Below are 12,879 nucleotides of genomic sequence, written 5' to 3'. Positions count from 1 at the left end.
CCATGTAATCACACTGACCAATCACAGCTAGCAGCACAATTGTATACAATGGATGGCTTGAAAGAAAGCCATCCATTGTATACAACTGTCATGTGACCTGCTGTGATGGTTACAGGGGTCATATGGTACCAGCAGCAGGCCGGTACAATCATTGACTGTGTCCGGTACTCACAGCCGTTGACAGATCGAGCTGCTGCGCAGCCCCATGGCCGTACGTGAGGTGCTATCCGGGAGGATATCATATGACGTCCGCCTGGATAGATGAGAGGTTCCCCCTGATGTCATTATGCCATATGCTGGGCGAGAACCGGTTAAGCATCATTAAAATCACTGTTCCTTTAAAAGCGATCTTTTCTAAAGAGTTTTTTTTGCATTGGTACATGTCCCCCAGGGCAGTAGCTGGGCCCCATACCCTTTCTATGGGCAATAACTTGCATATACAGTAAGCCTTCAAAATGAGGACTTTTGATTTTTCAAGTTTGGGTCCCATAGACTTCAATGGGGATCTGTGTTTGGGTCCGAACTTTTAAGATGTTTGAGAGTTCTGGCGCAAAACGAACCGGGGGTGTTCAACCCATCTCTACTCTTAGTAATGCCACCTTCCGAATGCTACACATTCAAGTCAATAGTGAAGAACCACAAACTTTGTGCGACTGCGTGTAATGCGCATTTCTTGGCAAAATTGGTTAAAACAGGTGGTGAAGAGGCCCTTCCTCACTGTCTGTCAGTAGCCTCTGACGTGTGATCCGAATGAGGATTGGGCTTCAGAGGCAAGGAAAATTTAGACGCATGTTTTTTATTCTTTATATTTAATTTGTACTTTTTTTTACAATTTTATTTATTTATTTTTAACTGGTACAATTTAATTTTTGGTATTTTTTACGTTTGGGGGTGGGAGATTTGGAGAGCTATCAGGGGTCTAATGTCTCTTTTTTGTCTTTTTTTTGAGACAGAGAAAGGGACTGAAGACAGTCCCTCTCTCTGCAGCCTAAGCTGCACTGAATATAAATGAATAGGAGTCTGTAAAGAGACTCCTATTCATTTACAAACTGAAGCATAGTAAACACAGACATGAAAAATGATCAAATCCCTCTATAGTGTATACTAACCTAAATCAAAAGCACCAAGCCTGGTAAGCTGACACCTCAGCCTTCAAGCAGATGTCCTGCGTCAGTTTATTATGCTTCAGTGACGAATGAGCACAGACACGATTGGTACTGATTTCTGTGTTCATTCAAGGAGAGGAAGGAGCTGGTTACCACTCCCCCCCCCCCCACTCTCCATCCTGAAAGAATCCTCTGGGCAGCAGCTGTAGCCAGAAGGAAGGAGAGGAAATAGAGCCGAGCAGCAGCGCTGCCCTCCCTGGGATCAGTGAGGATAGGAAGGCACTGAAGGGGGGTCACAGCAGCAGGGTGGGTCATTATTTTTATTATTTGGCTATTTTTAGCTTGTGGCTTCCATGCAATCATCAGCAGGAGAGGCAGAGAAGGTAAGTCAGTAATTGCATGGGAGCCACAGGAAAACAGTGTTGACGTGGGGGGAGGGGTGCTGGGGGACACAGATGCAGCGCAGGAAGGGGGCAGCAAAGAGGTTTGCATTATCAACTAGTGGCAGAGGTACAGAAGAAGTGGCGGGTTGGGGGAGGGGGTGTGAGTGACGAATCCTGGATACTCCGGCTGGGCACCTCTGCCAGAATTGTGTCTCCTGTTCTCCAAACGCACCCTCAGCTGGCCGACTCACCATAACCAGCCCTTAGCCCCCAATCATGAGGCAAATCACAACAATGTTGAAGGTTAAACATGCAGGGCATAAACTGTTTATTAAGTACTAAACATACACTTTTAAACACAGTTAGGGACACTCCCCTTAGCCTTGTCATAAAGGGGGGATGGGGACAAGGAAGAACCAGTGGGAACTCGACATTTGTACATTCAAACAGAAACTATAGTTGAAACACATAAAGGGATTATGACAAGCAGGCAGCCCCTTCTTACACATCCCCCGCTGGGACCTTTTGTCTACGTGCCATGACATAACATACTTAAACACAATAACAAAAGGGGGAGGATGAGGAGAAGGGATGCAACTTATATAGGGACATCATTACATTATCCCAAAGCCATTTTGTCCCCAAGTCTCGTAGCCCCACACTTTGGGCATACCGCCATCTTGTATATGCCTTTATCAGCTAAAAGTACATTGTTTGTTGAATAAAAGTATGTATTTAACCCAGCCGGACCAATAGATTTAAGTAGCCGGAAACAACTCCACGAGTCCAGCCAGAGATACCGCATTTACCCGCTTCCGATGAACCGGTGACCACAGACATAAATGTCTGGGGGTGGTGTCTTCTCCTGGTGGTGGGAGTCGGAAAATAGCCCTCCAAATCTCCCATTCTCTGCTGGGCCATAGTCTGTGGATAGAAGGCCAGCCCACAGCCCCCTCCAAAACACACAGTGACAGTGCGCTCTGTCACGGGGGGGGGGGTCACATTTTAGGTTAATAGCTCTGATTTATGACTTGTTAGTCCCTAATCAAAGCTATTGGTTTGTTCAACAGAGTCTGCTGAACAGTTCTGCTATATGTTCATGGTGACTGAAGTCACCTTGAGCTTATAGCAGAAGGAGAAATGTCAGGACCTGGCAGCAAAAGGGTTAAAGGATAACTTAAAGTGGTTGTAAATCCTTACACATACCAAGTGAAGCGACTAGCCGCAGGTGATACACAGAGATGAAACAAATCCTCCTACACAAGTTGTACCTGTTTATCTGTTACCCTCTATCCTCTACAGTCTCTACAGTGAAAACACACATTTTACACAGCATCTGTCAGCAGCAGAAAACAGGGAGCAGGGTTCTGACATCACACATACTGCAGAGCTAGAGCACACAGCTCAGTAAAATCTGGTAGCTGATTAGAGGAAAATGACACCCCCCTCTTCATAGGCTCAGAGAAATATAGAAATGAGGGTATGTGTTACCTGCTGTAAGCTGGAGGGGGGAGGGCATCTAGTTTCCTGGGAAGCTGAGGTGCCAGCTTAATCGATTACAGGGGTGGATTGACAACTCATGGGGCCCCTGGGCAATAGGAGATTATGATGCCCCCAGGCAATAGGAGGAGATTATGGGGCCCCCAGGCAATAGGAGAATATGGGGCCCCCAGGCAATAGATTATGGGGCCACACAGTATACACACACACACATACAGTATACACACACAGACACACAATATACACACACAGTATACACACACAGAATACACATATACACACTGGAAAAGGTACTGGAGAGGCAGGGCAGCTATAATCTTGGGATTTTTTTTAAAAAACACAGATTTTTACATACAGTCCCTGGTTTTATTGAGGCTGGCAACTCTGATGGGGCCCCTTAGTGGCATGGGGCCCTCGGGCAGTGCCTGAGTGCCCGAATTGTCAGTCCGCTCCTGATCGATTAGGAGTGAGTCATGCAGATAGCAGAGAGAGAAGAGGTCAGAGAGGAACCAGCCTTGGTGCTTTTGATTCAGGTTAGTATACACTATAGAGGGATCTGAAGTTTACAACCACTTTAAGTATAACCCATATTTGGACCATTGGTCACGGGTACCTATTAATTTATTCATCGAAAATGACCCCTTCACTCTTATGCCAACATCATGACCTGTTCTTGGCCTAGAAGTGATTGGAGCCAACATCTTCCTACTGCTGTGCATACACAGTTGTACAATAGAAATGAATAGGCTCTCTGTCTAACTGAAACTTATTGCAACAATAAGTACATGTGCAATAGCATGAAGGTGTCAGCTCCAAGTTCTGCCAAGTTATGGTCAGGCCATGGGACCAAGCAGGGCCAAATGTATACTTTTCTGCTCCCAACTGTTTTGTGCCACCAATATCCTACTACAGCAAAATGGCTACCCTAGCTGCTAACAAAACAGACATCTTAGCCACAAGAGGCTTGTAGTTGGGGTATAGGTGTATTGAATTAGAGTAGATGATCTGCAAGTACAGAACACTATTCCATAGCTCCCAACAGTCCCTGATTTTGAGGTACTGTCCCTGATTTGAAATAAAGTCCCTCTGTCCCTCATTCCTCCTCATTTGTCCCTCATTTTGATCTGATCTATATTGTTGTATATAAAATGCCCTTTTTATCTTTCAAAAATTGTTTCCCAGTGCTAAACCTTTCATCCAATTTCCAAATTGCTGCATTTGGAAATGTCAAATGCCAGTTTAAAGGAATGGTAGTTTTAAAAAAAGTACCTGTGGGTTTAATTAATCTTTTTTTTTTTTTTTAAAGAGTAACTCAACTTTCGTGGGGAAAAAAAATAGCAAATAAAGAAAAAATAATACATAGCGCATATAATTGTGACACTAATCATATTATAATTGAATGTTATTACAAATTACCTTTCCTGTTCAATCTGCAGCTCTGTAATTTTCTGAGAATACATTGCAATATGGCTACCTGGAGCTGTTCTGTACACAGAGTGTGTGCTGACCACTCCCCAGAAACATAATTTCCTGCTTGTGTGATTGGCTCACCAATTTTCCCAAATCTGCCTAAGATACAAATCAGATTTCAGGCATCCCCTGCAACAAAAATGTCATTTTTGGAGAGATACTTTTAATAGGAACACGTCTAAAGGGATGCAGGCCCAGCAGATTTCCTCATTAGTGCCCTGCTGCTGCCACACCTGACAGTTAATTATGAAACCACCCCCATTAAACCCACTCAGTACAGAGGCACAGCCAAACACACATGGATTTCTTTGGAATACCAAAAGATGGAATCTGCAACAAAGTTTGTTATAATCCTTGAAATGTACATCGATCATCCAGAGGGGAATGTTTTTCTCTCAACAAAAGTGGAGTTTCGTTTTAATAATTCTCCTTTAGGCTGGGTTCACACCTAATACCAATGTGGCTCCCAGCAGGGGTCCTGTGCATCCCTGTTCACTGTTTCAGGTCCGAATTTCAGCCCAAATTTTTGTCTGAATGCGGACCTCAAACAGACCAAAAGACACACAGGACTGTGCAAATTCACACCGGAGCCGCAGTGACGATATGTGAACCGGCTTTATTGAGAGCCGGTCAAAATCTCCTGATATTGCAAATTGGGTGCGGGGAACCCGCATCCAATTCGCAATGGTGTGAATCCAGCCTTATAGGGGCGTGGCAGGGGGCGTGACCTATGCCTAAATACTTTTGCTAATTGGTGTCCCTTGTTTCCATCTCAAAAAGTTGGGAGGTATTCTATTCCACCCACAGAAATGCACAAACTGTGCAGGGAAAGCAATAAAGAACACCTTGTTGAATTTCACTGCCTAGCGGGGAAGCTGCCTGGAACCTCTTATTATACACAGAAAAGTGTTACTGACAGTCAATAGCATGATGTGTGAAAGCCAGGAAATGGGGCAATTTTCAGCAAGTACAGAAAAGGCCCTTATTATTTCAGTTTTCAATTAGGAAAGAGCTGACAGGCTTATGAACTAGATCAGGCACAGAATAGCATAATAGCAGCATTGTAAACTCAGGCAGCTCAGTGGACAACATCTTCTTTTTATACTATAATAGAAGCCATGTTTGTTAAAAAGAACAATTTAGAGGTTCACATTCAATCCTTGTAATGATAAGGGTTACTAAAATATGTAATTATAAGCCCAGTGCCTATATTTAGAAATGCACTGAAATTGTGTGCAATGCCATTCAGCTTGCAGAAGGACTAATTTGAACTGATACTGATGAGGGTGATCAACACATTTACAAGTTACTATGCCGCATGTTCCTTAAACCAAATAAATAATAGCTGTAGTGTTTGCATTCTTCTTTGTGCAAAATCTGAAATATCCTTTACATATTTTTTAGAATCTGCCATTGTGAGGGAGATGAAGAAAACCCACTAATTACCCCATGTCGCTGTACTGGAACATTGAGGTTTGTTCATCAAGCCTGTCTACATCAGTGGATTAAGAGCTCAGATACCCGTTGCTGTGAACTCTGCAAGTATGACTTTGTAATGGAAACGAAAATAAAACCTTTAAGAAAGGTAAGAAACCACAGAGGCTTCCTGCATATACCAATCAATATGCAATTATTAAACATGGATTCAGTCTTGAAAACAAATGCAATCCTTTGAAAGACGTTTTTTTTTTTTTTTTTTTTTTTCTAGCAATTACTGTCTCTGGCTGCTTCTGATACTACAGAATAAGAAAAATATAATTGCCGCAGAATAAACATGAACAATGGTTTCATTAAAAAGTCTAATATAACTGTGAAATGCTGGGTACTGAAATAATTAAGTTTAACCATTCAACAGTTTTACCTATTGGCCTGACAATGGGAAAGTAGCAGTAAAACATTTTAGTACTTGACACAGATTAAAAATGTGTTTCTAGGTAAAAGCACAGATCTCCCATTGTATCTCACTGGGGGGATTTACTAAAACTGGTCCACACAGAATCTGCTGCAGCTGTGCACAGTAACAATTCAGCTTTTAGGTTTTATTGTAAAAGCTTAAAATAATTGTAAAGTCTCATTTTTTTTTCTATAAAAAACATGTTATACTTACCTGCCTTGTGTAATGGTTTTGCATAGAGCAGCCCAGATCCTCCTCTTCTCGGGTCCCTCTTCGGCTCCCCGGTGGCCCCTCCCTCCTGTTGAGTGTCCCCACAGCAAGCAGCTTGCTATGGGGGCACCTGACCTGAGCTGCAGCTCCATGCATTCATTCAGACACGGAGCCTTGGTTCACCCCCGCCCCCCTTTCTCTCCTGATTGGCTAACTGACTTTGATTGACAGCAGTGGAAGCCAATGGTGCCGCTGCTGCCTCTCAGCCAATCAGGAGGGAGAGTAACGAACGTCCGTGCCACTCATGGACATCGCTGGATAGATATGGGGCTCAGGTAAGTATTAGGGGTGCTGGGGCAGCTGTTGCACACAGAAGGCTTTTTATCTTAATGCATAGAATGCATTAAGATAAAAAAAAACCTCTGCCTTTACAACCACTTTAATTAAACAAGCTGAAGTTAGAAGCTGATTGGTTGCTATGAACAGCTGCACCAGATTTAGTGCACACCAGTTTTAGGCTCGGTTCACATCTATACGGGTGTTTGCTGCGATTCGTGTAGGGCTTCCATTCAATCTGAATAGCACCCCCATGCATATAAAGACACAACGTGCTTGCGGGTACAGGAAATGCAGGGAAAGTGCATGGTGCTTTGCAATCGCGTTTTTAAAAAGGTGCATGCACTTTTTTCTGCAGAGAGCGCAGGCATTTGAGCACAATTTTTTCAATGTCATTTTTTTAAATGATTTTTTTTTATTGCATTTTAGTGTAAATATGAGATCTGAGGTCTTTTTGAAGCCAGATCTCATATTTAAGAGGTCCTGTCATGCTTTTTCTATTACAAGGGATGTTTACATTCCTTGCAATAGGAGTAAAAGTGACACATTTTTTTCTAAACAGTGTAAAAATAGATAAAATCATGTAAAATAAATAATAAAAAAAAATATATTCTTTTTTTAAACCCCCCCCCCATCCCGACGAGCTCGCGTGCAGAAGCGAAAGCATACTTAACGCTCGCATATGTAAACGGTGGTCAAACCACACATGTGAGGTATCACCGCAATCGTTAGAGCGAGAGCAATAATTCTAGCCCTAGACCTCTGTAACGCAAAACATGCAACCTGTAGAATTTTTTAAATGTCGCCTATGGAGATTTTTGAGGGTAAAAGTTTGACGCCATTCCACGAGCGGGCGCAATTTTGAAGCGTGACATGTTGGGTATCAATTTACTCAGCGTAACATTATCTTTCACAATATAAAAAAAAGTTGGGCTAACTTTACTGTTGTCTTATTTTTTATTCAAATAAGTGAATTTTTTCCAAAAAAAGCGCGCTTGTAAGACCGCTGCGCAAATACGGTGTGAAAAAAAAGTATTGCAATGACCGCCATTTTATTCTCTATGGTGTTAGAAAAAAAACAATATATAATGTTTGGGAGTTCTAAGTAATTTTCTAGCAAAAAAAACTATTTTAAACATGTAAACACTTAAATTCCAAAATGAGGCTGGTCCTTAAGTGGTTAAGCAAATGTAGCATTTTCGGAAAAGGCAGAAACTGCTGTTAGGAAGATTAATAGAGGCATTTCGACAGAACTCCAGTGCTCCATATTTCTGGCAAATTTTATTTATCATAGGACCGTAAATAAAATCACTATTGTTATATGACCTTGCACTTGTTTTTTTCTGTTTCAATATTTCTTATTTTCAATAAGGAGAAGTAAGAGATTGCAAACACATCTAAGGTGCAGAACAGGAGTTGACAGAAAATATGAATATAACAGAGCAGTAGGGATGAGCTTCGTGTTTGAGCCGAATCCATGTTCGACTCGAACATTGTCTGTTCGGTCGTTCGCTGAATTGCGAACGGTATGGGCCGTTCACGCCAAATTCGAGTGACGCGTCATGGCCCATAATTCACTGCGGCATCACAGTGCATTGCTGGCTGATGATTGGCCAAGCATGCACTATGACCCGCATGCTTGACCAATCACAGCACCTTCTGTACAGAGAGCTGTAATTGGCCAAAGCCAGGGTGGCTTTGGCCAATTATGGCTCAGGGGGTTTAGTACACGCCCCACACTATATATAAGCACGTCGGCCCTGTGTAGTGTGTTCCGGCATTGAGGGACAGAGACAGAGAGACAGTGTCATTTGATTTAAGTTAGATAGATTAGGCAGGACAGTCAGTCAGTTAGCTGCACTTACAGTGTATTGTGTATATATATATGCATCGCAGGTGTTGTATATATATATATATATATATATATATATATATATATATATATATATATATATATATACACACTGTATTCAGTTTAGCTAGATCCGTTCCTGTTATTATCTTCCTACTGACAGGCAGGCAGGTGTTGTGACAGTATTTACAGCTACCTGATGAAAATTGCTGGTTTTCTTCTGATCCTATTAGTACCAAAGTCAGGCAGCTACAGTATTTACAGTGCACAGTGTTCAGCTAAAGCTACAAGTTAGTGTAGTGCGACCTCTGAACAGTGTTCAGCTAAAGCTACAAGTTAGTGTAGTGCAACCTCTGCACAGTGTTCAGCTAAAGCTACAAGTTAGGGTAGTGCGACCTCTGCACAGTGTTCAGCTAAAGCTACAAGTTAGTGTAGTGCAACCTCTGCACAGTGTTCAGCTAAAGCTACAAGTTAGTGTAGTGCGACCTCTGCACAGTGCTCAGCTAAAGCTACAAGTTAGTGTAGTGCGACCTCTGCACAGTGTTCAGCTAAAGCTACAAGTTAGTGCAGTGCGACCTCAGCACAGTGTTCAGTTAAAGCTACCTGTAGAAGATTGGTGGTGTTTTTCTGATCCTATCACTACCGCAGGCAGCTACATTATTTACACGTTAGTGTAGTGCGACCTCTGCACAGTGTTCAGCTAAAGCTACAAGTTAGTGTAGTGCGACCTCTGCACAGTGTTCAGCTAAAGCTCCAAGTTAGTGTAGTGCGACCTCTGCACAGTGTTCTGCTAAAGCTACAAGTTAGTGTAGTTTGACCTCTGCACAGTGCTCAGCTAAAGCTACAAGTTAGTGTAGTGCGACCTCTGCACAGTGTTCAGCTAAAGCTCCAAGTTAGTGTAGTGCGACCTCTGCATAGTGTTCAGCTAAAGCTACCTGTAGAATATTGGTGGTGTTCGCATACTAAAAATACTACAGGCAGGCAGTAAAAAAAAATTAAAAAAAAATATATGTATAAAAAAAAATATATAAAATATATCCTAGCTTAGAGCAGCTACATCTCACTGCAGGCCATTAGTATGTCTGGAAGGAGAGGTAGACAGTCACAAGCCAATGAAAGAGGGCAAGCAGGCTCTGTGTCTAGAGGCAACAGTGCTGGTCGTGGACACAGTGCATGCTCATCAGCACGTGGCCATGGGACACGCTTGGCCTTTTTTTTGGCAGCTGGCTATGTTGAGCCGCAATATGCGGAAGACTTGGTCGAGTGGATGACCAAGCCGTCCTCATCCTCCTCATCCTCTCTCACCCATGCTCAGGGTATTTTGTCTGGCAAAATAGCTGCCAACCCAGCCTCTTCCCTCGGCTCAATAGAATCAGTCACTCCTTCCCTAGCCCCACCATGTCCTCCTGAGGAGTCCCCCGAACTGTTTGACCACAGTGTTGGGTACATGCTCCAGGAGGATGCCCAGCGTTTTGAAGGCTCCGATGATGGTACTCAGCTAGAGATAGGCAGTAACGTGAGCCCATACAGAGGGGGTGCCCAAGAAGGACAGCAATCTGGCAGTCATGTTGCCCCTGCTGCAACATACTGCCAGGTTTGCTCCAGTGATGAGGAGTGCACTTGGAAGTGCAGTCGCTTTAGATCTGAGGGGTAGATCTGAAATCAGGGGAAGCTCTGCTGATTTTATCATCCAATCATGTACAAGCAAAAATGCTGTTTTTTATTTTCCTTGCATGTCCCCCTCAGATCTACAGCGACTGCACTTCCAAGTGCACCTCCAAGTGCACTTGCAGTGCAGTTGTAGTGCAAAGTGGCTTTGCCTTTAATAAATCAACCCCTATGTCATTGCTCCAGGCCCTGTTTGGGGAACACCCGAATTTGCAGGGTGTTCGGCAGATGTTCGCCCCCCACCGAACCCCCTGCAATGCACTGTGAGCTGCACAGTGCATTTTGCGTCCTGATTGGACAAAGATTTGCCCAATCAGGGCACAGTATAAGCTGTTTGTTAAGGAGCAAAGCCGTGAAGCTGGCTACAGCATAACAACCGATGAGTCATCAGCTGTCGATGGGCTTCCCGCTGACAGCCGAATAAAAAATAAATACATTGCCGCTAAAAAAAAGTAAAAAAGAACCATTGTGGGCCCCCTATCCATACCAGACCCGAAGGGAACCATACCAGGTCACCAGGGGCCTCAAACCCACAACCGTGGCTGGTGGTTGTGGGGATTGGCAGGCAGGGGGCTTATCTGAATCTGGAAGCCCCCTTTAACAAGGGGGCCCCCAGATCCTGCCCCCCCATGTGAATGAGTATCGGGTATATCGTACCAGTACCCATTCACTAAAAGTGTCAAAAAGTAATAAAACACAGAGGCAGTTTTTGACTATTCCTTTATTAAATCACTTGCCACAAAATCACGTACCATTCTGCTTCAAGTGGTTGTACAGGGGTGATGGCATTACCTCGGTCCTGTTGTTTAGAGCCAACGGTTGGCTTTCTTGTGATAACAACCGGTGCGGCTAAGCAGCTGCTCGATTGTTATCACAAGCAGGGGAGGGGATGTCCCCCGCCGCCTTCCGCCACTCCACTCGGGCTCTCCCGTCCCACCGGAAAGTAAACATCCCTCGTGGCAGCAATAGACACGTGTCAGGTATTTTTTTTGTGGGATCTGGGGTCTACAAGACCCCAAATCCCTCTTTTGCACTTAAAAGCATTCGGAACACCAAGTTTATTGGGACAGTGTAAAAAAAGAAAAAATAGGAAAAAAAATGTAAAGCACCCCATCCCCCCGCACTCATGTGCAGAAGCAAATGCATACGTAAGTCATGCCTGCAAATGTAAAAAGTGTTCAAACCACACTTGTAAGGTATAACCACAATCGTTAGAGCGAGAGCAATAATTCTACCACTAGACCTCATCTGTAACTCTAAACTGGTAACTGTTAAAAAAATGTTAAAGCATCGCCTATGAAGATTTTTAAGTACCATAGTTTATTGCCATTCCACGAGTGTTTGCAATTATAAAGCATGACATGTTAGCATATTTACTTGTAACATCATCTTTCACAAAATACAAAAAAAATGTGGCTAATTTTACTGTTTTTTAAATTTTTTTAATTCATGAAAGTGTTCTTTTTCCCAAAAAATTGCATTTGAAAGACCGCTGCGCAAATACAGTTTGACATAAAATATTGCAACGACAGCCATTTTATTCTCTAGGGTCTCTGCCACCACCGCTGCCCCCGAAAAAATGAAACGCTCCTGCCGTCAATGCAGGCTGGCCGCCTAATGCACGGGGGACCACCTGGCTATGTCACCTAGTGACACCGCCCCCTTCTGACGTCACTATCCCAGCATGCAGCGGTTCGTCACCACGTGACATAGCCAGGTGGCCCTGTCCCTTACCTATATAAGAACAGTCTTCATGGACGGCGGGAGCTTTTTTTTTTTTTTCGTGTGCGATGGGCAGCGGGCGGTGTAATTGACAATGGATTTACATGGGGGGGGACACTTTTTTGTTTTTAAATAAAGGAATTGTCAAAAACTATCTATCTGTGTTTTCATTACTTTTTGACACTTTGGGGAGAATGGATACTCATTCACATAGGTGGAGGGCTGGGATCTGGGGGCCCCCTTGTTAAAGGGGGCTTACAAATTCTGATAAGCCACCCTGCCCACAGACCCCCACGACCACCGGCTACATTTGTGAGGATGAGGCCCCTGTCTTCATCAACATGGGGACAAGGTGCTTTGGGGAGAGGGGGCAGAGCCTCCCCTGCCCCAAAGCACCCAACCCCCCATATTGAGGGCACATGGTCTGGTATGGTTCAGGAGGGGGGGCACTCACTCATCCCCTCTCTTTCCAGACCTGCCAGAGTGCCTGCCCGCATAAGAGTGTGGTATGAATTTTGAGGGGAACCCAGTCATTTTAAATGTGATTTTATTCGTATTTTTTCTTTAGAAATGTCATTTTTGCTGGAGCATGTTCTATATATGCAAAAAATGCGCCACTTTACAGGCAGACTAAGGGGACCCCCCAGGCACTATAGTTAAATGAATTTTTCATTTTTATTGTTGCACTTTAAGCATCATTAAAATCGTTGCTCATGAAAAAATAATTATTTTTAAAGA

At 43.5% G+C, this 12,879-nt stretch overlaps 1 protein-coding gene across 4 annotated transcripts in view; it reads left to right on the top strand.

The window, feature by feature from the left end:
• The window catches only part of MARCHF1 (membrane associated ring-CH-type finger 1), a 554,749-nt gene that overhangs the window by 286,159 nt on the left and 255,711 nt on the right, over positions 1-12,879 (top strand). For all 4 annotated transcript variants that reach the window (XM_073606075.1, XM_073606082.1, XM_073606080.1 and 1 more), the window contains one exon: positions 5,864-6,044. In XM_073606075.1, coding sequence (XP_073462176.1) covers positions 5,864-6,044 — 181 coding nt within the window. The remainder of the gene's footprint in view (positions 1-5,863; positions 6,045-12,879) is intronic.

The sequence above is a fragment of the Aquarana catesbeiana genome, linkage group LG01, assembly GCF_042186555.1.
Source record: "Aquarana catesbeiana isolate 2022-GZ linkage group LG01, ASM4218655v1, whole genome shotgun sequence".
NCBI lineage: Eukaryota > Metazoa > Chordata > Amphibia > Anura > Ranidae > Aquarana > Aquarana catesbeiana.
Note: the sequence above shows the minus strand (reverse complement) of the source record. Positions and strands in the feature narration are given on the sequence as shown.